Consider the following 24,037-nt stretch of genomic DNA (forward strand, 5'->3'; position numbering starts at 1 on the left):
TGAATCAGAAAATAATGGAGACCCAACAGTATCCATGACAAGCCTGTCACTGCACCTCGGTTCATGTGACAATAGTAAACCAGTTCCAATTCCAGGTATTGGTTGGAGTTATAACTGTCCAGAAATATTATTGTTCTTCTGATCCACCTCGCTATGACCCTTGCGTTTCATTCGTCTACCTGCTCTACACCTCCTCTGTAACTTCAATACATTCTGCATTTGGTACCACCTCCGCATAATTATGTATTATGGCAGGATGGAATTCGATGTCCAAGTCGTTGGGTATATTTAGTGTGGAGGTTAATAGGTTCTTTGGAATGCGTGAGGGAGATACGTCTCCACCAAAGGAGATGTAAGTCACTCCTTCCCTCCTCTAGCCAACAGGTCAGTCTTGAGCAAGGGGTAGCACCCGTTTAGTCCCCTGATCAGGGTCACATGGAACCGTGGGAGCAGGCGGTGGATGGTCAGATGATCAGCTGGTGCATATCACAAGTCCTGGTTATTTGACCACTGACGCCAGGCAGATGATCTCTGAAGAGTATTGATAATGGCTGGGGTCACCCATCTTGTAAAGACTCTGCCCAGAAGGCAGCAATGGCAAAACCACTTGTGTAAAAAAAGAATTGCCAAGAAGAATCTTGGTCATTGATCATGATCACCCATGTCATGCAACATGGCACATAATGATAATTGATTAGTAAGGGTGTCAAAGGTTACAGGGAGAAGGTAGGAGAATGGGATTAAATCAGCCATGATGGCATGGTGCAGCAGATTCAAAGGCCTGAATGGCCTCATTCTGCTTGTCTGTCTTCCAGTATTATAGTCTGTCTGGATTGCAAACTAACCAGAAGTATTGGACTCTACCTACCAGCGATAATAAACAACCAATTCATTCAACGCACCACATTCAAATATATTCCATTTCAACCAGCGTACACAACAATTCACATTACAAAATGTTCTGGATCTTGCCCCACTAAGGTAACTGACCTAGAAAGATATCACCCAAGCTTATAGACTGAGATGACAGCGCCTTTCTGAAGCTCCTCCCATCTGAAGGGATGATGGTTGATTGGCAGAGAAAAGATGTGATGTCACTGGTGAAGTCACTGGAGTCGCCCTGTACATCTTGCAAAGTCACGTCCGTAACGTTGTCCGAGCATATTGCAGTCTTCTTTCCCTGGATGGAGAGAGAGGAATTGGGAATGAACACAAGACTTTTCGAATACCATACACACAAGAGATTCTGCAGATGCTGAAAATCTAGAGCAACACACACACAAAGTGTTTGAGAAACTCAGCAGGTCAGGCAACATGGGGTCCACCATCCCCTTGGTTGATAGTACGGGTGCAGGGCATCAAAAAGGTTGGGAACCCCTGTTTCAGGCTGAGACCCTACATTAGAAGTCCGAGAGAGGACAGTCACTTCTCTGGACGGTCACTCATGCAGATCCTACAGAACAAGGCATCAGGCACAGGGGCCCATGAAGGCACCTCCATTCCCAGAAATAAACTCCCTCGATTGCCTGCATTCCAACCCTCCCTGCTGAGTCCGTAGTACTGATCTAATTGCTGAAGGTCAACACCAACAAGGTCACTCTCCAGAGGCAAGAGTCAGACTATATCTCCCTAGAATAACAATTACTCAAAGACATCATGCACAGCAGGCTGGTTAATCAGACCAAGGACAGAGAAGTCCGTAAACAGCACGAGCTGCTGAGGAAGTGGCTGAGGGAAGCACACTAACAACACTTAACAGGCACTCTGATGAAAGGTCTCAGCCCGAAATATTGACTCTTTGCTGCTCTCCATAGATGCTGCCTGACCTATTCAGTTCTTCATGCATTTTGTGTGTGTATCTCCAGATTCTCTCCATCTGCAGAGTCTCGTGTTTAACATTTAACTGGCAATTGGACAGGTATGTGGATAGGAAATGTTTTGGGGGATGTGAGTAAACGTGAACAAATGGGACTAGCTCAGAAGAGCATGGTAATTAATTACCAACAATAAATATCACTCATTATGTACAATACTGTGCAAATATCTTAGGCACATATATATAACTAGGGTGCCTAAGACTTTTGCATAGTACTGTAGTAATTTTATGCATTGCATTGTATTGCTGCCACAAACAAAAACAAATTTCATGACATATGTACAGTGCCTATAAAAGATTTCACCCCTTTGCAAGTTTTCATGTTTTATTGTTTTACAACATTGAATCACAATGGATTTAATTTGGCTTTTGTGACACTGATTTACAGAAAAAGACCCTTTCGTGTCAAAGTGAAAACAGATCTCTACAAAGTGATCTGAATTAATTACAAATATAATACAAAATAATTGATTGTACAAGTATTCACCCCCTTCAAGTCAGTATTTAGTAGATGCACCTTTGGCAGTAACTACAGCCTTCAGTCTGTGTGGATGGGTCTCTATCGGCTTTGCACATCCGGACACTGCAATTTTTCCCCATTCTTCTTTACCAAACTGCCCAAGCTCTGTCAGATTGCTTGGGGATCATGAGTGAACAGCCCTTTTCAGGTCCAGCCACAATTTCTCAATTGGATTGAGGTCTGAAATCTGACTTGGCCTCTCCAGATCATTACCTTTGTTGTTTTTAAGCCATTGCTGTATAACTTTGGCTTTATGCTTGGGATCATTGTCTTGCTGGAAAACAGATCTCCCGAGTCACAGTTCTCTTGCAGGCTGCATCAGGTTTTCCTCCAGGATATCTCTGTATTTTGCTGCATTCATTTTACCCTCTACCTTCACAAGCTTTCCAGGGCCTGTTGCAGTGAAGTATCCCCACAGCGTGATGCAGACACCACCAACCTTTCTGAGGAGATGCTTGGAGTGTTCTTTTGTCGTCGGCGTGTAGTTTTTGCCAGGATACTGACTCACCAGCAGTTGGACCTTCCAGACACAGGTGTATTGTTACTACCATCAATTGAAACACTTTGACTACACACAGCTCTCCGAGAACAGATCTCCATTTAACTAATGATGTGACTTCTAAAACCAATTGGCTGCACCAGTGATGATTTGGTGTGTCATATTAAAGGGGGTGAATCAATTCCTTTGTGTTTTATACTTGTAATTAATTTAGATAACTTTGTAGAGATTTGTTTTCACTTTGACACAAAAGAGACTTTTTCTGTTGATCAGTGTCAAAAAAAAGAACAAATTAAATCCACTGTGATTCAATGTTGCAAAACAATAAAACATGCCAGTCGGGTGAATACTTTTTACAGGCACTGTATGTTATTCCACTCCATGCCTAGTGGCTCATCAGGCAGCAACCCTGCCATTTCTTTAACATCTTTGTCTGTTTTTTATGAGATTGAGTTACTAACTTGATGCTCAAGACAGCACAGGTGGACTGCGTGCAGGGAGCTGGCCGGATTCAAACCCGGTACCCCTCCCTTCAATGTCCGGTGTGGGTGCCACTAGACTACCAGCGGCTATGACATACTTGAGTGCTGATAAACCTGATTCTGATATAGGTCTCTATTGAGTGGGTAGGGGACAGGGAGAGGGGAATCAGGTTTGGGAAAAGGGGAAGGGAGAGGGGAGGGAGCAGGAAGCACCAGAGAGACATTCTGTAATGATCAATAAACCAATTGTTTGGAATCAGATGACCTTGTCCGATACCTCAGGGCAACCCCCACCCTTGCCACTCCTTCTCTGCCACCTGTCCCTCATCTCTCCCGTGGTGCTCCACCCTCACCATTCCCAATATCCTCTGTTCCCACCAGATCTATGAACTCGTTCCCTGCTCCACATCGACAAATACAGTACTAGGCACCCTACCTATATATACAGTCCCTAAGACGTTTGCACAGTACTGTAAAAATCCACATACCTCACTCCCACATAGACTGATGTTAAAGAAGTGAAAATACTTTGTCCCTCTGGATGTAAAGCTGGGTCCGTTCATTAAGGAGGAGACGCCACTAAGGCCGCTGAATTTGAATGTCAAAGTGTGGTTCTCCAAGGAATGTACATAGGAACAATCACTGAAGCAAATGGAGTGATCCTGTTTGAAGTGAAGAGAGAACGTGAAACATCACAGCAAAAACAACAGTCACGCCACAGCCTCCGCTTGCTGCTCACTTGGTAAAGGCGATAGGCAAAAGGGCCTGTTTCTGTTCTGTGGCGCTCTACGTCTCAGGGCCAGGATTAGGACTCGCAACCTTCTCACTGAGATGGAAGCAACAGATTAATGAGCTACGTCCCAAGCTCAGAAAAATTGCCCTGACGTACTGTGGCATTTCTATTTTCAATCACAATGGGTACAGTGTTATCTGTCCCAGGGAACTTAGAATAGTCCATAGGACACCTTTTATCTGCCCCAAGGATCCTCTGTCCCACAGAACATCTGTCATCATCCCAGAGAATTTAGAACGGTCCATCGAACATCTGTCATCCGTCCCAGGGAACATCTGTCATCTGTCCCATAGAACATCTGTCATCTGTCCCACAGAACATCTGTCATCGTCCCACAGAACAACTGTCATCATCCCAGGGAACATCTGTCATCGTCCCCGAGAACATCTCTCATCGTCCAGAGAACATCTGTCATCGTCCCAGGGAACATCTGTCATCCGTCCCATAGAACATCTGTCATCTGTCCCAGAGAACATCTGCCATTGTCCCAGGGAACATCTGTCATCATCCCAGGGAATATCTGTCATCGTCCCAGGGAACATCTGTCATTGTCCCCGAGAACATCTGTCATCTGTCCCAGGGAACATCTGTTATCTGTCCCAGGGAACTTCTGTCATCCGTCCCATAGAACATCTGTCATCTGTCCCAGAGAATTTGGAAGGTAGAGCACAGAAACAGACCCCTTGTTATGCCAAACTAATTAATTTCAAGATTGTTTAATGTAATTTCCAGTCATGTTTAAAGAAAAATGAAACAATTTTTACTCCAGATCTGATGCAGCAGCAAAAAACACATTAATAAAGTAACACAGTGTTACAATGTTGTGAGAGATACAACGTAAAGCAACACAATAAATGTAAATATATAAGATAGCTTACATACATAGGTTGACTGTATGTACATAAAGTGACACTAGGCTCAGGAGTGTCTGGACATTAGGTGACTCTGACAGGAAATGATAAAGTACTGGCAGGACCATGACACGGTTCATAATGATGACGATAATATTTTATTTAGCAAGGTAACTTCCAGCCCAACAAGCCTAATAACACCCATGTGAACAATTAACCTACAAAACCTGTACATATTTGGAATATGGGAGGAAACCAGAACATCCATGGGAAACCCATGTGATCACGGGGAGAACGTGCCAACTCCTTATATACAGTGGTGGAACCGATTCACTGATGCTCTAATGGCGTTACACCAACTGCTACACTATCGTGCTGCCCCAAAATATAAACGGCATTCCCCGCTTGGAGAGAGCGCTCACGTACCTTGTTACTTCTGCTCCCTGGACCACAGGGAATGCAGGACTCCACTCCGTAGACGTGGTGGGGCGAGAGGTAGGTGTCAGCAGGACACTCCACACACTTGCTTGTGCTCTTGTCGATGTAATATCCGGAAGGACAGGGAACGCAGGCGGAACTGCTCTGGTCCGAGCCCAGCGCACACGGCCTGCAGGCCAGCCCCACTCCGTTGGCTGCATTGTTCACCACAATGGAGTAGATCTTCACGTAGTCATTGAGGTACAACCGTTCCTGCAAGCAGAATTTGACAGGTCAGAGATTACCTTCCCATTTAACCTGCCCTGTACAGGGTTTAAACCGTGCAACCCAATACATTCACCTACCCTGTTCCGAGAGGCTGGCCAAGCTGATCTCACAACCTACTCGCAGGCTGCGAGAAGTGACTAGGCCTCAGTAACTGGTAATTGGTTTATTACTGTCACATGTACCGAGATACATCCATCTATCTTCAACAATCTTCATCTTCATCTATCCTCACCATCTGAACCGTCCCCCCCTTCTCACAACTCCCATCAGGAAGGAGTACAGGAGCCTGAAGTCCCACACCACCAGCTTCAAGACCTGCTACCTTCCCTTCAACCATTCAGTTCATGAACTGACCAGCACAACCCTCATCTCTACGGTTTAGCCACACCAGGACCATTTCCGACTCAAGAGTCAGACAGACTTATTTATCACACGTCCATCGCAACACACAGTGAAAAGCGATGTTTGTGTTAACAACCAACACGACCCAAGGACCTGCTGGAGGCAGCCTGCAAGTGTTGTCACATATTCCAGCACCAATACGGCATACCCACAATGCTCGGCAGAACAACACAAGCAACGACAGCAAAACTTTGCACCACAATGGAGCTTTTCTGTTCTAATTGTGTTGTCAAATGCGTGTATAATTTAGGTTTAATTTGTTTTTTTCTCGTGAATGCTGCTTCTCTGACGCTCTGGGGCCTGTGACGTTGCACACATCAGGTTTCCACTGCACCTCTGCACACGTGGACTTGTGCAGACAACAATAAACTCGTCTTCGATTCTAGAAAATAAAATCCGTTTACATGTCACCCAGAAAGATCATTCCACACTTCGCTACATCAAGGCTGCACAAAAAGAAATCAGTAACAGAATGTGGAACGAAGTGTTACAATTACGGTGCAGGGAGACAATAAGGTGCAAGGTCATGCTGAGGTAGACTGAGAGATTAGGAGTTCTTTATCAAACAGCAGGTCCGTTCACAAGTCTGATACCCATCAGACACGTGGATACACCCTGTAAGGAGTCTCTGTATGTCCTCCCCGTGGAATGCGTGGGCTTTCCACAGGTGCTCTGGTTCCCTCCCCCAGTCCAAAGTCACACTGGGTAGATTATAAATTGTCCCGTGATTGGGTTAGAGTTAATCAGGATTGCCAAGGGCTGCTGCGCTGGCATTGCTCGAAGACCCAGAAGGCCTTCCTCCGCGCCATTTCGCTAATAGATAAACCTCCATCCTCTGCACTTCCGCACAGGAGCGGAGAGAGTGGAAGGGGGGATGGCGATGTTAGTCCTACAAGGAAGACCCCCATGGGGAACTGCGCTCCAGTCTGTTAAAGAAAATGTACCAGGACTTGCCTCCTGTGCAGTGTTTGTGCGTTGGAAAGCCCAGGTGTAGGTCACAGCCGCATTCTTAGTGACGACGTGAGTGTAAGACTGTCGCTCTTTGGTGCCTTCCCAGGACTCAACCACATTGGTGGACCTTCTGTTAATGTCCTGCAAAGCAGAAAGCTCATTAATACAAAGACTTACATACACAGAATTGATTCATTACATACAACAGTATCACACAGGCTCTTCAGCCCATGATGTTGTGCAAATCTTTAACCTATACCAAGATTAATTGAATCCTTCCCTTCCTCATTGCCCTCCATTTTTCTTTCATCCACGTGCCTATCTAAGAGTCTTATAAACGTCGCTATTGTGTCTGCCTCTACCATCACCCTGGCGGTCACCACTCTATGTAAAATACTTACTTCTGATATCCCCCCTTATACTTTCCTCCAGTCACTCAAAAATTATGCCTCCTTGTATTAACCATTTCTGCCCTGGGAAAAAGTCTCTGGCCGTCCACTTGGTCTATGTCCTTCTTCAGTTTGTACGCTTCTATCAAGTCACTTCTTGTCCTCCTTTGCTCCAATGAGAAAAGCCCTATCTCACTCAACCTTTCCTCCAACAATGTCCTCTCCAGTCCAGGCAGCATCTGAATAAATCTCCTTTGCATCCTCTCTAAAGCTCCCGTATCCTCCCTATAAAGAAGGGGAGCAGAAGTGAATACAATACTCTGAGTGTGGTCCAACCAGGGTTTTACAGAGCTGCAATATTACCTCAAGGGTCTTGAACTCAGTCCCCTGACTAACGAAGGCCAACACACCACATATCTTCATAACCACCATATCAACTTGTGTGGCAACATTGAGGGATCGATGGATGTGGAATCCACGATCACTTGCCATCACAAAAATAAATCTGCCGAGGTAAGTTGATGAGGAATTGCAAATGGATTGTAATCTGTATAAATGCAAGATGTTCCATTTTGGGAAGACAGTTACTCCTCACTCCCTTCAGTAACCTGACTGTCCATGGTCTGTTTTATTACAGAACACACAGCCACCAAACAAAAGACTTCATTAAGCACGAGATTCTGCAGATGCAGGAGATCTTAAGCAACACTCACAGAACACTCAGCAGGTCAGGAAATGTGCAGTCAACGTTCCGGACTGAGACCCTTCAGGATTGGATTGGAAAGGGGCAGAAGCCAGAATAAGGTGGTGGGAGAGGGAGAGGAGGACAAGCTGGCAGGTGATAGGTGGAGCCAGACGGATGGGGGGGAGGGAGGGGAGGGTGAAATTAACCAATGTTTTGTACGCTGCCACATAAAGTCACAACTCTTAGTGTTTTTAAATTTAGAGATAGGGCACAATAAGAGGCCATTCTGGTCCATGAGACCAATTAACCTACTAACCCCCAACCCCCCTGCCCCCAGTGTGCCTCTGGAATATGGCAGGAAACTGGAGCACCCAGAGGAAATCACATGATCTCAGGGAGAACGTGATAACTCCTTACTAGAATTGAACCCAGGTCACAGGTGCTTTAACAACATTACACTACTGTGTCACCCATCAGTGCACTGGCCTATGAAACCACATTTACCAAATGCCCTTGTCACTCCCTGCATTACCACCTTCAGGGAACGACAGACCAGTACTCCCAAGTCCCACCGTACATCAACACTCCTGAGGTCCCTTCAGTACTCTGTACATCCGAACAGGAATGGGACCGATGGGGAGAGATGCCCCGGTTTTGTGTGGGGGAGACTGCAGCTCACGTATCAGGTACAATAATATAACATCCACACATTTTGACTCAAGGAATTAGCCTCCGTATGTCCAACAAAGTGGGTTAAACGTGACCAAATTTATAAAAGATAGATTAAAAATAGACTCTCAATTAGATTTTGAAATTGGATTCCAAAATCCCTCAGGAAGGAAATGGGCACACATGATATAAATCCCTGCTGATGATAAGCTCAGAGACATACAGTTATACAGTTCAGTAGGCCCTTCAGCCCATCACATTCACCCAGACAATTAAGTACCCATCTATACTAACCCCATTTACCAGCATGTCTACAACATCACCATTAAGACAGCCAGCTGTTTACTGTTTACTATACTGTTGAGCATTTCCAGTTTATCTCTGCTGCATACTAAATGCTCTTTATTAACTTAATTGAGGTAATATTTTGTTTTATGTGCTGTGTTAATCTGTTTCATGGGTGCACTGTGGTCCAAAGGAACGTTGCTTTGCTTCATTGTGTATACATTAGGTCCTGAAGAAGGGTCTCAAACAGAAATGTGGGCTCCTTTGTCCTCTCCATTGATGCTGCCTGGCCTGCTGAGTTCCTCCAGCATTTTGTGTGTGTTGCTCTGGATTTCCAGCATCTGGTGTTTGAGATGAGCTTAGATGGCATTCGTGGATGGCCTGGACCACTTGCGTGAAACGACCTGTTTCCATGCTCAAAGACATGACTCGAGGCATAATGGTATATTTTCCCATTTTATACTCCACGAGCTACTAACCATCAATAGCCCCCTTACACCTTCTTCACTACTTTTTGTTAAACTTATAAACTGCGTTTTTGATGGCTTTGAGAAACAGATTTTACCAAACAGACTGATCGAAATTATCAAAACCAGAGATAACCCTATTACAGACCTATTACCTATTAACGGGGGAGACGCTGCGCTTGCCAGTGAGGATGGCTACGTTCTTCATGGGGAGGAAGGTTAGGGAGATTCAGCCTCACTAGAGGATGGAAAAAAACTGAAGGGGAAGGAGGCATTGAAGGAAGGTCACACTGAGGGAGGGGAGATAGTGAGGGAGGTGCAGAACTGAAGGAGTGTCTCATTGAGTTATAGGAGAAGGTTGAATGGGTTATTCCCTGGAGTATGGGAGAATGAGAGGACACTTGATGGAGATATGCAAAATTATGAGAGGTATAGATAGGGTAAATGCAAGCAAGCTTTTTCCACTGAGGTTGGGTGAGACTAGAACTATAGGTCATGGGTTAAGAGTAAAAGTGAAATATTTAAGGGGAATCTGGGCAGGAAACTTCTTCACTCAGAGGATGGTGCGAATGTGGAAAGAGATGCCAGCAGAAGTGGTAGATGTGTCGTTGGTTGCAACATTTACGGGAAATTTGGATAAGTACATCATGGGAGGGTATGAAGGCCATGGTCCAGGTGGGGGTCGATGCGACTAGGCAAAATAGTAGTTCTGTACGGACTAGAAGGACCAAAGAAAATCACACAACATGCTATAGGAGCTCAGCAGGTCAGGAAGCATCTATGGAAGGGAATAAACAGGAATAAACCTATTACCCTTCAGTGAATTAAAAAAAATAATTAGTTAGTGTGAAATAAATAAAATATACAAATGATAAAGTAATTTATTAATTGAATACAGTCGGCCCTCCTTATCCGCGAGGGATTGGTTCCAGGACCCCTCGTGGATACCAAAAAGAGAGGATGCTCAAGTCTCTTATTCAACCTGTTTCAATGCGGTGGATCTTAGGACCCAGCAGAACCCTAGACCTTATTTAACCTGTCTCAGTGCAGTGGACATTATGACCCAGCGGCGCAGCTGTGAATCTGAACAGTGTTTCTGTTCACGAAAATAATCACGATCACGACTGAAAATAAAGTGGAAGTAATAAAGCGATTGGAAAGAGGTGAAACGCCATCGGTCATTGGAAAAACGTTGGGCTACAGTCAGTCAATGATCGGAACAATTTTGAAGGATAAAGTGAGAAAGGCCCTACCCCGATGAAAGCTACAATTATTACTAAGCAACGCAGTGGTTTAATTATTGGGCTTTAGGGTTTGGGGTTTTTGATCCTCCACATCAATCCGGCACGGATGGACAACGTGCTTGGGAGCAATCTGTCACTGGATCGTCCAGCGCTGTAACATATGTCTCTTAAGTGCTTTATATGCATAGAAAGGTAAAATATACACTAATAACTAAGACAAACATTTGACTAACTGATGCTAAATAATACCGGATGTACCTGTTCCGACTTACTTAGTAAGAGAACTTCCAGTATTTTTTTTGATCCCGATGCTCGATAACCCACGCACATCCTCCCGTATACTTTAAATCATCTCTAGATTACTTATAATACCTAATACGATGTAAATACTATGTAAAATAGTTGTTATACTGCATTGTTTAGGGAATAATGGCAAGAAAAAAGATCTATATTTGCTCGAACAACAAGTGCTGGAAGAGAACTTCCGGTTTTTTGCGATTCGCGATTGGTTGAATTCACGCATGCGGAACTCGCGGATAAGGAGGGCCGACCGTAGTGTAAAATAGACAGATAGATAGGTAGACAGATTGACAGACAATGATAGATACACTGATAGACAGACAGTCAGACAGACAAATAGATACACAGACAGTCAAATACAGATAAACAGAAAGATAGATATTGTTTAAACAGTGATAAAATAAGTAACTAAATCTTTGCAACAGCAATAATCTGACATGAAGCAGGACCAGCACCATGGCAAGCCGAGTAACACAGCACGGTTACCATGGTTCCCGAGGCCTATCAGGCTGTAAACACCTACCACCATGAAATAGAGTTCACAAGCTTTGGTACACTGAGTCTCAAAGACAAAGGTGATCCTCCCGATCTCTGACCCCGCAGAATTAGACGTCGATATCGGTGAGCTGTGTACAGAGAATCTCATGTTAGACTTTCCAGTTAACCGTTGGCAAGATCTTCACTCAATCTTTTATATTTAAAATCACTTCAGTAAAACCAAACCTGAAGCCGGGGATGTGCAGACTTAATATCAGGTAGTCATTGTCGGAGCCTCCTATTCCGCTGTGAATGTGATCTCCAGCTACCTCCCACCCTATAAACATAAGTAACAGCAATTTAACGGCAAGCAAACTAAACATGGCAAAATACGAGGCTTCACAGGACATGGTTTACGAGAATTATCCCGGGAATCAAAGGGATAATGCATGAGGAGCATTTGATGGCTCTGGGGTTTAGAAGAATTGCGGGGGGGGGGGGGGAAATCTTATTAAAATTTATTGAAATATACTGAAAGGTCTCGATAGAGTCGACGTGGAGAGAATGTTTCCATTATTGGGAGAGTCTAGCATCAGAGCGCACAGCCTCAGAATAGAAGGCCGTCCCTTTAGAACAGAGATGAGAGGAATTTCTCTGATCAGAAGGTGGAGAATCTATGGAAATTATGCCTGTGGAGGCAAAGTTAAAGGGTATATTTAGAGTGGAGTTGATAGCTTCTTAATAAGGGTGTCAAAGATTATGGGTAAAAGGCAGAAGATTGGGGTTGAGTGGGGTAATAAGTTAGCCATGATTGAATGACTCAGCAAACTCAGTGGGACAAATATTGCCAGGACTTAAGGGAAAGCTTGGACCAGATAGGACTTTATTCCTTGGAGTCTAAGAGGTTGACAGCAGATTTAATGGGTTATTTTAAATCAAGAGGGGAATAGATAAGGGGAATGGACCAAATCTTGATAGAGGTGTACAAGATGATTGAATGGATAGAGAGACTTGGCTGAAGGATCATGAATGAGCCACCAGCACAAGTGGTGCATGTGAGCTTGATTTCAACATTTAAGAGAAATTTGGATCGATACCCCGATGGTAGGGCTCCCGATGCAGGTCAATGGAAGTAAGCAGTTTAAATGGTTCAGCACAGACTAGATGGACTGAAGGACTTGTTTCCGAGCTGTACTTTTCTATGACTCCTAAACTCACATCCATCCTGTTACTTAGCTGATTTCACTTCGTCTTCAGAGCTCAACATTACTTAGGGTTAATCCTCAGTCATTCAGTTCTTGCAGCTCGCCTCAAATCCAGCCAGGATAATCCCCAGGGAAGCAACTTTATCTCCAATAAGCATAAAGGCTCTCACAAAACAAAATTAGCCTGGCAATCTCAGCCCCAGCTCCCAACAGGTCTGAGGCTCTGCAGAATAAAGCCAGCCCCAATTCAGCATTACAGTTCCGTGTCACTGCAGGAAGATGGCTCACGTTGATAGCAGCAATGCGTACGCAGAAGGCACACACCTCTTCGGATTAAGGTGCATTGACAGCAGAATAAACGAAGCTTCCATCTGCGTGTCACTGTGCGATAGCTGATTTTAAACTACTTAAAGCTACCACTCCGTGACAAAAGTACATGTTTGATTCTCAAGGACAAATTTTCATTAAAACCCCTTTGTGTACTAAATTGAATCAGACCAGTGCTGAGCATTGTAATCCATGTTCAATAAATGCTTTGTCCACGAACCTAAATCGCTGCTGTCAGAGTTCATGGGTTCATTTAAATTCCATTCCATCAAACAAAAGTAAATTTACTGACTAAATGCAATCAGGACTCCACAACAGCTCCAAAGAGGGGGTGACTAATGTAACAACAAACAAGGGGATTTTTCTAAATATATTGATAAGCAAATAATTTCCTTCAGAGCTCTTAAATGTGGAATTATTCCTCTGAAAACTTGGAAAACTATTCACCAATCATGGAAGTTCTACAGGAGGTGCTGCCTTTGGGAGGCAGCATCCATCATCAATCATCCCTACCATCCTGGTGGACATACTATCTTCTCACAGCCACCACTGGGCAAAAGTTGCAGAGTACTACAGCACACAAATTAGGCTCTTCAGCCCATCTAGTTCATTCTTGCCTGATCTGCCTAGTCGTATCTAACTGCATCCTAACCATATCCCTCTATCCCTCTCCCATCCATGTACCTGTCCGAACTTCTCTTTCTCAGGAGTCTGAAATCCCACATCACCAGGTTCAAGAACAGCTACTTCCCTTCAACCATTCATTACCCATACAGCCTTCATTACTACAGCTTAGCAACACTATGACCATTTCAAGAACTTGGCACCACAATGGATTTGTCTTTGTTCTAAATGTGTTCTTGTAAAAATTAAATATAATCTGTTAAGTCCATAAAACATAGGAGCAGAATTAGGCCATTCAGCCCATCAAATCTGCTGCACCATTTGATCATGACTGAGTTATTTTCCCTCTCAAGCCCATTCTTTTGCATTCTCCTCATAATCTTTGATACCATTATCAATCAAGTACCTATCAACCTCAGCTTTAAATATACCCAATGGCTTGGCCTGCGCAGCCGTCCATGGCGATAAATTCCACAGATTCACCACACTCCTCCTCATCTGTCCTAAAAGGACATCTTTCTATTCTGAGCTTGTGTCCCCTAGTCCGAGACTCCCCCACTATAGGAAACATACACTCCATATCCATTCTATCTAGGCCTTTCAATATTCGATAGGTTTCAATGAAATTCCCCCTCAATTTTCGAAACTCCAGTAAGTACAGGCCCAGGGCCATCAAACACATCTCACACATTAACCCTTTCATTCCTAGGATCATTCTCTTGAACCTCCTCTGGACCCTCTCTAATGCCAGCACGTCCTTTCGTAGATAAGGGGCCCAAAACATAGAAACATAGAAAACCTACAGCACAATACAGACTGCTGTGTTCCACCAGCATTTTGTGTGTGTTGTTCTTTGAATTTCCAACATCAGCAGATTTCCTCGTGTTTGCACAATACAGACCCTTTGGCCCACAATGCTGTGCCGAACATGTACGTACTTTAGAAATTTCCTCGGGTTACCCATAGACTTCTATTTTTCTAAGCTCCATATACGGGTCCAGGAATCTCTTAATAGTCCCTATTGTATCCGTCTCCACCACCGTCGCCGACAGCCCATTCCACGCACTCACCACTCTGCGTAAAAAACTTACCCCTGACATCTCCTCTATACCTACTCCCAAGCACAAAAACTACTCACAATACGCCAAATGTGGTCCAAAAGATGCCTCATAAAGCCTCAGCTTATGTCTCGTTTATGCTTTTCTGGTGAATGCTGCTGACCCGATGCTCTGTGCGCCTGTGATGTTTTTACTTATACCTGTGCACACGTCGACCTGTGCAGAAGACCATAAACCCACCCGACTCTGGCTTTGAGCCCAAGCGTGAGCTCATCCAGCGCAGCAGAGGACGGTGGAAGCTTACCATTCATTCCATCGCACTTGGTATTGGCCACGTTGAAGCACGAGGTCTTCATATTGAAGGGCAGCACATTCCACCACTTATACTCAAAGCCCAGCACGGGCTCCGTCCCAGCTGGGCACTGCTTACATGCTGGAGGGAGATCGAGAAATACAACATCACGTGCACAAAGACACCAACGTTTCTTATACTTTGTGGTCCTCTTTTACCCTTAATGTTTTTTAATTGTGATTTCAAAGCATTAAACTAATTCAAATGAAGACAGGGGAGTACGGGAATGTGAGTATAACTTCGAGTTTACTCTAAGCGAGGCACACTTGTATCACGTGATGGCATGGTGACGAACGCAATTCACGTATTTATACATATAACCCATAATTAATTAGTTAATCAAACAAGAATGCTTAATCAACCTATATATATATATACATACACACACAAGATTACTTAACTATTACTTAATCATTAAATACACAACCCTTAATGCATTGATTACTGTACCCAGGTACACAGTCAGCTCTGGCGCTGCATGAAAGCTTGGCAGTTAGTGCAACACTTTACGGTACCAGCAATCAATTCCTGCCACTGTCCGTAAGGAGTTTGCACACTTCCCCCGTGACTGTGTGGGATTCCTCCGGCTGCTCCAGTTTCCTCCCACGTTCCAAGGACGTATGGGGAAGGGTATGGGCATTGGAAAAACGGGGTCACTAACGGGCTGTCCAATACAACACAGTACAAGCCCTTCAGCCCAAAATGTTGTGCCAACCTTTGGACCTACTCCACACTCAATCTTCCCTTCCCTCCTACATAGCCCATAACCCTCTGTTTTTATTTCATCTATGTGCCTACGCAAGTCTCTTAAATGCCCTCTATTACCCCTCTTGGCAGTGTGTTCCATGCACCCATTACTCTCTGTGTTAAAAACCTAGGTTTAGGAGGTAGGTGTGTAAAACATGCATCTAATATTCCCCCTGTACTTTCCACTAAACACCTCAAACAGTATTAACTATTTTCACCCTGGGAGAAAGATGCTGACTGTCTACCCCATCTATGGCTTTTATCATCTTACACTGCTCTATCGAGTTGCCTCTCATCTTCCTTCACTCCAAAGAGAAAAGCCCCAACTCACTCATCCCCTCCTCATAAGACGTGCTCTGTAGTCCAGGCAGCATCCTGGTAAATCTCCACTGCACCCTTCCAAAGCATCCACAATCTTCTTGTAATGAAGAACCAGAACTAAACACAATATTCCAGGTGTGGTCTAACCAGAGTTTTATTGATCTGCAACTCTTGAACTCAGTCCCCAAATAACGAAGGCCAACGCACTATCCACCCTCTTTACCACCCTGTCAACTTGCTCAGCAGCTTTGACGGATCTGCGGGCGTAACCCCAGACCCCTCTGTTTCTCCACAGTCGTCCTATACAGGGTGAGCACCTCAAGAGTCATTGAAGTTGCAAGGACCACTGCCCCTACAGAACTACAATGATTAAAGGTCTTTTAAGGACTAACTTGTGCATCAAAAAATACAGTGAAATGCACCATCGGCGAGGATTATGCGAGAGGCCGACTGCAAGAGTTGCCACACGTCCAGTGCCAGTGCAGCACGCCTACAACTCGCTAATCCTAACCCGCACATCGTTGGACTGTGGGAAGAAGTCAGTGCACCTGGAGGAAACCCACGTGGTCCCAGGGAGAAGAAACAAAGTCCTCACGGGCAACGGCGGGAATTGAAGCCTGATCTTACAGTCGGCACTGTGAAGCACATGCTAACCGCTAGGCTGCGGAAAGCATTAAAAGCCAAAGTACACTCACGATTCATCCCGTCCGAGTAGGTGGCCGAGGGGCAGGGGGCGCAGCTCGAGGTGTCGTTGTTGTAAAAGCCAGGGTTACACGGTGGGCAAGGCTGCTTCTGTCCAGAAGGAGGGAGTTTCATCGCTTTGGGGATGTCGTCTCTGCAAAGCTTCGGAGATATCCACTTGTACATCACCTGGGTCTGCAAAACAGTCACGGAATGTCATTTCCAGGGTAAAACATCCTTGTACGTTACTCCACCCGCACAGCTGTAAGAGCTGGAAACCAAAACCGCAAATCCAAAATAAAACAGAAAATATTGGAAAACCCAGCAGGTTATTCAGAGAAAAAGTGTCGATATTTCAGATCACTTTGTGCACGCAGATTATACTTTACTGATGTTTTATCGGTGCTTGCCATCTTATGCGTGGTCTGTGCTGTGTGTGACTGTTGGCACTGTGTTTTGCACCTTTGCCCCAGAGTATCACTGCTTCATTTGTCTGCATTCGTGGGTATTGAAAGACAATTGAACTGTGAACTAGGAGAAGCAGCAGAGAGAGGTGATGGGCAGTTGAAGAGGAAAGGGAGTAAGACGACAGCCAGAAAGAGAAATGGAAAAATATGGTGGGGGGGGGGGAGAGTTACTGGAAGTTAGAGAAATGGACATCATTACTATATTCTGCATTCTGTTTTATTTCCCTACTTGTACTGTCTCAGGGTATTTATGATCTGTATGATGCCACACACAAACACAAGCTTTTCAAAGTTCAAAGCAAATTTATTATTAACGTGTATATATTAAGACATATTGCCCTGAGAATTACTGTAGGACAAAGAAACACAGTACAGTCAATGAGTACACACAAAGACTGACGATCAATGGGCAAAAGAAGACAAATTGGGCAAATACAAAAATAAAACTAATTATAGTAAATAGATAAATATTAATATGTTGTAGAGTTCTTGAAAGTGAGTTGATAGGTTGTGTTCGGTGATCAGCATTGAAGAGAGTGAAGTTATCCACACTGGTTCAGGAACAATTATCACCCTACAAGCATCAGCTTCTGTGTCCTTGCACATTAACACCTTCATTTCAACGTTCAGTATCCTGCCAGCCCTAAACAAAACTCTCAAACATTTTCAGCAAGCTATGGAGAAGAGCTGGACGTGTGCATCTGTGCATTTGCACAGAAAAGCCACAAAGGAATGCTGATGTTCCTGCTTAGTAATCTACTATCCACATATTGCACAATACAAAAGGAGTCCGGTTTCTACATTTAGGGTTTTGAAAGCTTTACATTTAGAATCCCAGTGTGGAACAGGCCCTTCCCGGCCAACAAGCCACACAGCCCAGCAACCCAGCAATTTAACCCTAGACTAATCACAGGACAATTTACAATGACCAATTAACCTACTAACTAGTATATCTTTCAACTGTGGGAGGAAACTAGGACACCTGGAGGAAACCCACACAGTCTCAAGAAGAACCTACATACTCCTTACAGAGGACGCCAGAACTGAACTCCGAACCCCAACGCTCCGAACTGCAATGGCTAACCGCTGCATTACCATGGTGCCTATTCAATAAGTTTGAAGCATTATGAAACACAACGTAGGTTCTGCAATTTAGTCAAAGGGGAACAAAGGAAACATTCAGCAGGTCAGGCAGCATCTGGGGAGGGAGGAAAATGGTTAACATTTCAGGTCAATGTCATTCCACCAGAATTGGCGTCAACCATAGTTATTTGACTACGTAATTGCTAAAGAAATTTCGGGTTTCAAGAAAGAAAGGCAAACACATTCCAGAAGTTTACAGTGTTGGCAAGACAAAGTGTTTCTACCTTTCTCTCGCTGTCACATTGAGTGTGGATTTGAAAGAAGTCTTTCTTTGAACAGGGTGGGCGGTCCTGGCATTTACTTGAACCTTCCTCTGTAAGGGAACAAGGAGATACAACAATGAAGTAAGGTGACGAGCAGGAAACAGAAGAGATATTTTCTTCAGAGTTATCATTAGAATCAGAATCAGGTTTATCGTCACTGGCATTCATCATGAAATGTGTTGTTTTGTGGTAGCTGTACAGTGTAGGTTTAACAGATTACTGAACTAGACTGAAGAGATTCTGCTGAGAGAAAAATCCAGAATAATTCTCATAAAATGCTGGACGAACTCTGCAGTATCTGTGGAAATGAATGAACAGTTGACGCTTCTGGCAGAGGCCCATTGGTAAGGAGCGACAGCGGAAGAGCAGACCAGGCCCTCTTGCCGCAGGGTCACCGGTTTCAGCCACATAGGGGAGGAAGCGCTGGAGGCCGTGAGGGAGAGAACAGAGATGCGCTGGGGTGCACTGAAAACCATGATGGGTTGGGGGCAGGCTCTCCGTCACCACTGCTCTCCTGGGAAGCCAAGTTAGATTCCCATTGTCTGAGGCTGACCCATCATGAGATGAGGAACTGTTGTGTGCTTGTTCTTGCAGAAACGTGGCTCCAGGCCAACATCCCACTCACCATTAATGCTACTCAGGGACCTTGTGCTAATAACATTTTTTGTGACTGTATACATTGTGTTTTGCACCTTTCTCCCACAGGAACACTGTTTCATTTAGCTCTATACAGGTTGAATGACAATTAAACTTGAACTTGAAAGACCCTCACTCAGTGACTCAGAAACAGCTTTCTCCTCCGTGCAAACAGGTCTCTGAAAGGTCCATCAACACTACCCCATTATACTTTATATTCTTGCACTATTTAATTAGTTTTGTAATTTTTAGTACTTTTTACATGTTTGCACCGTAGTGCTGCCACTAAATAACAACTATCACATGATATAACTCGGTAACAATAAACCTGATTCTGATTGGAGGTTTGGTAAAAGTTTGGTCTGAAAGTTCATGCCCTTGCCAGCAGATGGCGCTGTGGGACAAACTCCATCCACACAACTCTTGCTTGTAATCAGTAGAAATAAATTTGATAAAACTCCAAAATTTAAAAAATTCATACAGTACATTTAATCACAAGAGATCTGAAGCAAGCTCACCTGAAAACTGCAGCGCCTCATTGCATTTCTGGCAGGCGCTCGCTCCCCTTCCCGAGAAGGTGTTTCTAGGGCAAGGCTGGCAGACAGACAAGCCAGGTGCATCGCTGTAGGTCCCAGGTTTGCACGGGAAACACTCCGAAGTGTAGGCAACTCCTGCTCAAAACAGACTGGATCAGTAATGGGTTCTCTGTGATCCATAATTCTTGCAAAATGGTCAGTATAAAAACATACCAACACACTGTTGGATTAGGGTGTAGAAATGTTATTTTTCTTGTAGTTTATATTTCTTATGTTTTTCTTATATTTCTTATGTTACTTATATAATTGTTCAGTAAATTTTCCAGTAATTTTGATACAGTTGATGTATTTCCCTAGAAACTTTTTAGTGTTCAGTATTAGAATCTGGCTATTTTATAAGTTAATTGTTATCACCGTAAATATTGTTCTCTCTCATCTGAGTGTGAGATGACCATGACTATAACTTTTATAGCCTGGTCTTTGTCCTCTCAGCATCTCTTCTTTGCTTGTTTATCGTTTAATAAATCAATCACTGAACAGTTTTACGCCTCACTGTGACCTCCCAGTGAGGAAGCCAAGGATTCAGTTGCAGAACCACTCACAAGTTTCTATAGATGTACCAAGGAGAGCTTTTTAACTGGCTGCATCACCACCTGGTATTGGGAGGGGATGGGCTACGGCACAGGATCAGAAAAAGCTGCAGAAAGTTGTGCTCAGTCAGCTCCATCATGGGCACTCGACTCCTCAGCATCCAGATCTTCAAGAAGTGATGCCTTAAAAAGGCGGCACCCATCATAAAGAATTCCCATCTCGCAAGACATCTCCTCTTCTCGTTGCTACCATCAGGGAGGAGGTACAGGAGCCCGAAGACACGCACTTAATGATTCAGGAACAGCTTCTTCTCCCCTTGCCATATATATTTGTTTGTTTATTTATAATCGCAATTTATTAATTTTGCAATGTACTGTGGCCGCAAAACAACAAATTTCATTACATACACCTGATTCAGATTCTCAACACAAAAAGCTGGAGGAAGACAGCAGATCATCTGTAGAGGGAGATGGACAGTCGACTTTTCAGGCAGAGATACTGGAAAAGTAAAGGGGAGATAACCACTATAAAGAGGTAGAGGGAAGGATTCTATCAAGAGCTGATAGAATCTGGGAGCAGGTGTGGTGGGCAGATGGAGGAAGGGGGAGTGGGAATAGTGGCAGGCTGGGAGGTGATTGGATTCAGATGAGGGGGAGGAGTGTAGGCAGATAGATGAGGGGAGTGGGAATAGTGACAGAGGGTGGGAGGTGATTGGATTCAGATGAGGGGAAGGATGATTGCTAGATGGAGGACGAGGGAATGGGAAGAGTGATGGAGGCAGGAGGTGATGGGTGGATCCCAGGCGAGGGGGAGGGGTGATAGGCAGATGGAGGCAGAGAAAGAGGGAGATGCTGTCATCCATTTCCTTCCACAGATGCTGCTCGACCTCCCACAGAGCACTTGTTGCCCCAGATTCCAACATCTGCGGTCTCACAGGCCTCCTGCCTGGATGAAACCCGATGTGTTCCGGTTAGTAAGCCTGCTGTTGACACAGAAGGTCATGAAGCTGTGGGTGGTGATGCAAGGTTGTCAAAGAGTTCAACAGGATGCAGAACAGTTAGAAATATGGATGGGGAAATAGCAAGTGGAAGTTAACCTGGACAAGAATGAGGTGTTGCATTTTAGGAGATTGGAATAGTTTAGATGAAGGTCTCGACCTGAAATATTGATGGTCCATTTGCCTCCAAAGATAGAAGATGGTGCGGTAATGTAGTGAGTGACACGGTAGCATAGAGAGTGGCACGGATATGTAGAGGGCAGCACGGTCGTGTAGCCATTAGCCTAACAGTTTACTGCACCAATGAACCAGGTTCAATCCCCGCTGCTCTCTGTGAAGAGTCTGTGTGCTCTACCTGTGACCTCCAGGAGCTCTGTTTCCACCCACATTCCAGGGCTAGTAAATTGTGGGCACCCTACGTTGGCACCAGAAGCATGGAGACACTTGCAGGCTGGCCCAGCATGTCCTTGAACTCTATGGGCCACTGACATCAATCACGTACTTCACTGTATGTGACAAGTAATGCTAACCTTTACCCTTAGATGCTGTCTGGCCCGCTGACTTCTACCAGTCTTCTGTGTGCTGCTCCAGTCTATTGTGCCTCTGAGATTGGTTTAGATTGGCCTCAGGGTTAGCATAGACAAGATGGGCCGAAGGGACTGATCACATGCTGTAGTGCTCAGCATTCCAGTCATTTATCCTGCACACTTAACTAATTACCTGCTGCCCAAGGGAAGTCACTTAGAACCAGGCGTCAGGTACAGGACAGAGGAGACAAGAGTTTTTTCAACAAGGCGAAGAGGAGCCTTTGGAATATTCACACAGAGGCACGGTCATAGGGGACAGGACAGGATAACGAGGGAGTATAACAGGCTGGCTGCAAACACAAAACTAGTCAGCAGGGATATGCTCGACGTCATACCTTCAATGTAGATGTCCTTGACAAGAACTTGCTTGGCCAATTTTTCACCCACAAGGATTCCTGTTGTTCGCCAGTACAGAACGTTTGTGCCTGTTTTCAAATCCACCTGCACAAGTACCAACATCAGGAGTTAAATCCAGTTCCATTCAGCGAGGGTTCCGCAACAGCTTCAGGTCGGCCACTGAGGCAACGGTACGGTTTTCAGTACCCACCCCCAATACTCGACACACTTGAACATCAACAGGTCACTGAGGAGAGCGGGTAGTGAGGTTGGCTGTTTAAAAGTGAAAATCGTTACAGTCTGTCACGGACACAACTCCCCCCCACCCCCCAGCATCAAGGACAGCTTCAAAAGGTGACATCTACCACTAAGGACCCTCACCATCCGGGACATGCCATCTCTTTGATACTACCATCAAGGAGGTACAGGAGCCTCGAGGCCCACAACTCAACAATTTAGGAACAGTTGCTTCCCTTCCATCATTAGATTTTGAACGGTCCATGAACTAATAAACACTAAATCTAAATTCCTCTAGTGCACTGTTTATCTTTATTGTAACTTACAGAAAGTTTATGCCTTGCACCGTACTGCTGCCACAGAACAACATACTTCTCAACGTATCTCAGTGATAATAAACCGATTCTGAATCACATGGTAAATCAATTTATTATTGTCACATGTACCAAGGTACAGTGAAAAACTTTGTTTTACACGCCGTCAAGACAGATCATTTCATTACCTCAGTTCGTTAAGATAGAATGAGGGAAAACAATAACAGAATGCAGAATAAAGTGTTGCAGTTACAGAGAAAGTACAGTGCAGGGAGACAATAAGGTGGAAGGATATAATGAGACAGACTGTGAGGACGAGAGTCGATCTTATTGTACTAGTGTGGAATCAGTTGTGGCTCTTCCAGCACAGTCTTGGCTGTGTTGTTTATTTATTGAGATATAGCGTGGAATGACCCTTTGAGCTGCAAGGCCCAGCAACCCCCATCCTAGCCTAATCACAGGACAATTAACTACGACCAATTAACCTAGCAACAGGTATGTCTTTGGACTGTGGGGAGAGGGAAACAGGATCACCTGGAAGAATTCCACATGGTCACAGGGAGAACATGCAAACTCCTTACAGACAGCAGTGAGAATTGAACCCGGGTCGATTGTACTGTAAAGCATTGTGCTAGCCACTACACTACCGCACTGCCCTGTAGGTTTTGATGTACACGTGATAAATAAATAGATAGATAGATAAATCAATCAATCTGAAATATCTAAATCTAGCAGACCATTCAAAAGTGTTAATACAATGAAATAGCTGTCCTTGAGTTGGTGGTCACAAAGAGAATGTGCAAGTTCAATGGACTGCACCAAGGGGCAGGATTGAAGCTGCATTACTGGTGGTGTGAGTCAGTGGCTCGGCCACAGTGCCCCCCTTAAAATATCAACAAAGATTCACCCTGTTAAAACTTCCAGGAAAAGATATTAAAGTGGTTATTCTCCCAGAGTATCACCACCAGATCTCTTCATATTCCTCCCCTCACTGTTATGGCATTTCACACATTCCAGATC

At 44.5% G+C, this 24,037-nt stretch overlaps 1 protein-coding gene across 2 annotated transcripts in view; it reads right to left on the bottom strand.

The window, feature by feature from the left end:
• The window catches only part of elapor2b (endosome-lysosome associated apoptosis and autophagy regulator family member 2b), a 165,721-nt gene that overhangs the window by 81,949 nt on the left and 59,735 nt on the right, over positions 1–24,037 (bottom strand). For both annotated transcript variants that reach the window (XM_059987394.1, XM_059987395.1), the window contains exons 6-16: positions 22,466–22,571; positions 19,938–20,090; positions 18,745–18,833; positions 16,925–17,105; positions 15,114–15,242; positions 11,842–11,932; positions 11,642–11,744; positions 7,083–7,220; positions 5,448–5,711; positions 3,866–4,039; positions 991–1,180 (exon numbers count right to left, since the gene is read on the bottom strand). In XM_059987394.1, coding sequence (XP_059843377.1) covers positions 991–1,180; positions 3,866–4,039; positions 5,448–5,711; positions 7,083–7,220; positions 11,642–11,744; positions 11,842–11,932; positions 15,114–15,242; positions 16,925–17,105; positions 18,745–18,833; positions 19,938–20,090; positions 22,466–22,571 — 1,618 coding nt within the window. The remainder of the gene's footprint in view (positions 1–990; positions 1,181–3,865; positions 4,040–5,447; positions 5,712–7,082; positions 7,221–11,641; positions 11,745–11,841; positions 11,933–15,113; positions 15,243–16,924; positions 17,106–18,744; positions 18,834–19,937; positions 20,091–22,465; positions 22,572–24,037) is intronic.

This window comes from Hypanus sabinus, chromosome 13 (assembly GCF_030144855.1).
Source record: "Hypanus sabinus isolate sHypSab1 chromosome 13, sHypSab1.hap1, whole genome shotgun sequence".
NCBI classification, from domain to species: Eukaryota; Metazoa; Chordata; class Chondrichthyes; order Myliobatiformes; family Dasyatidae; genus Hypanus; species Hypanus sabinus.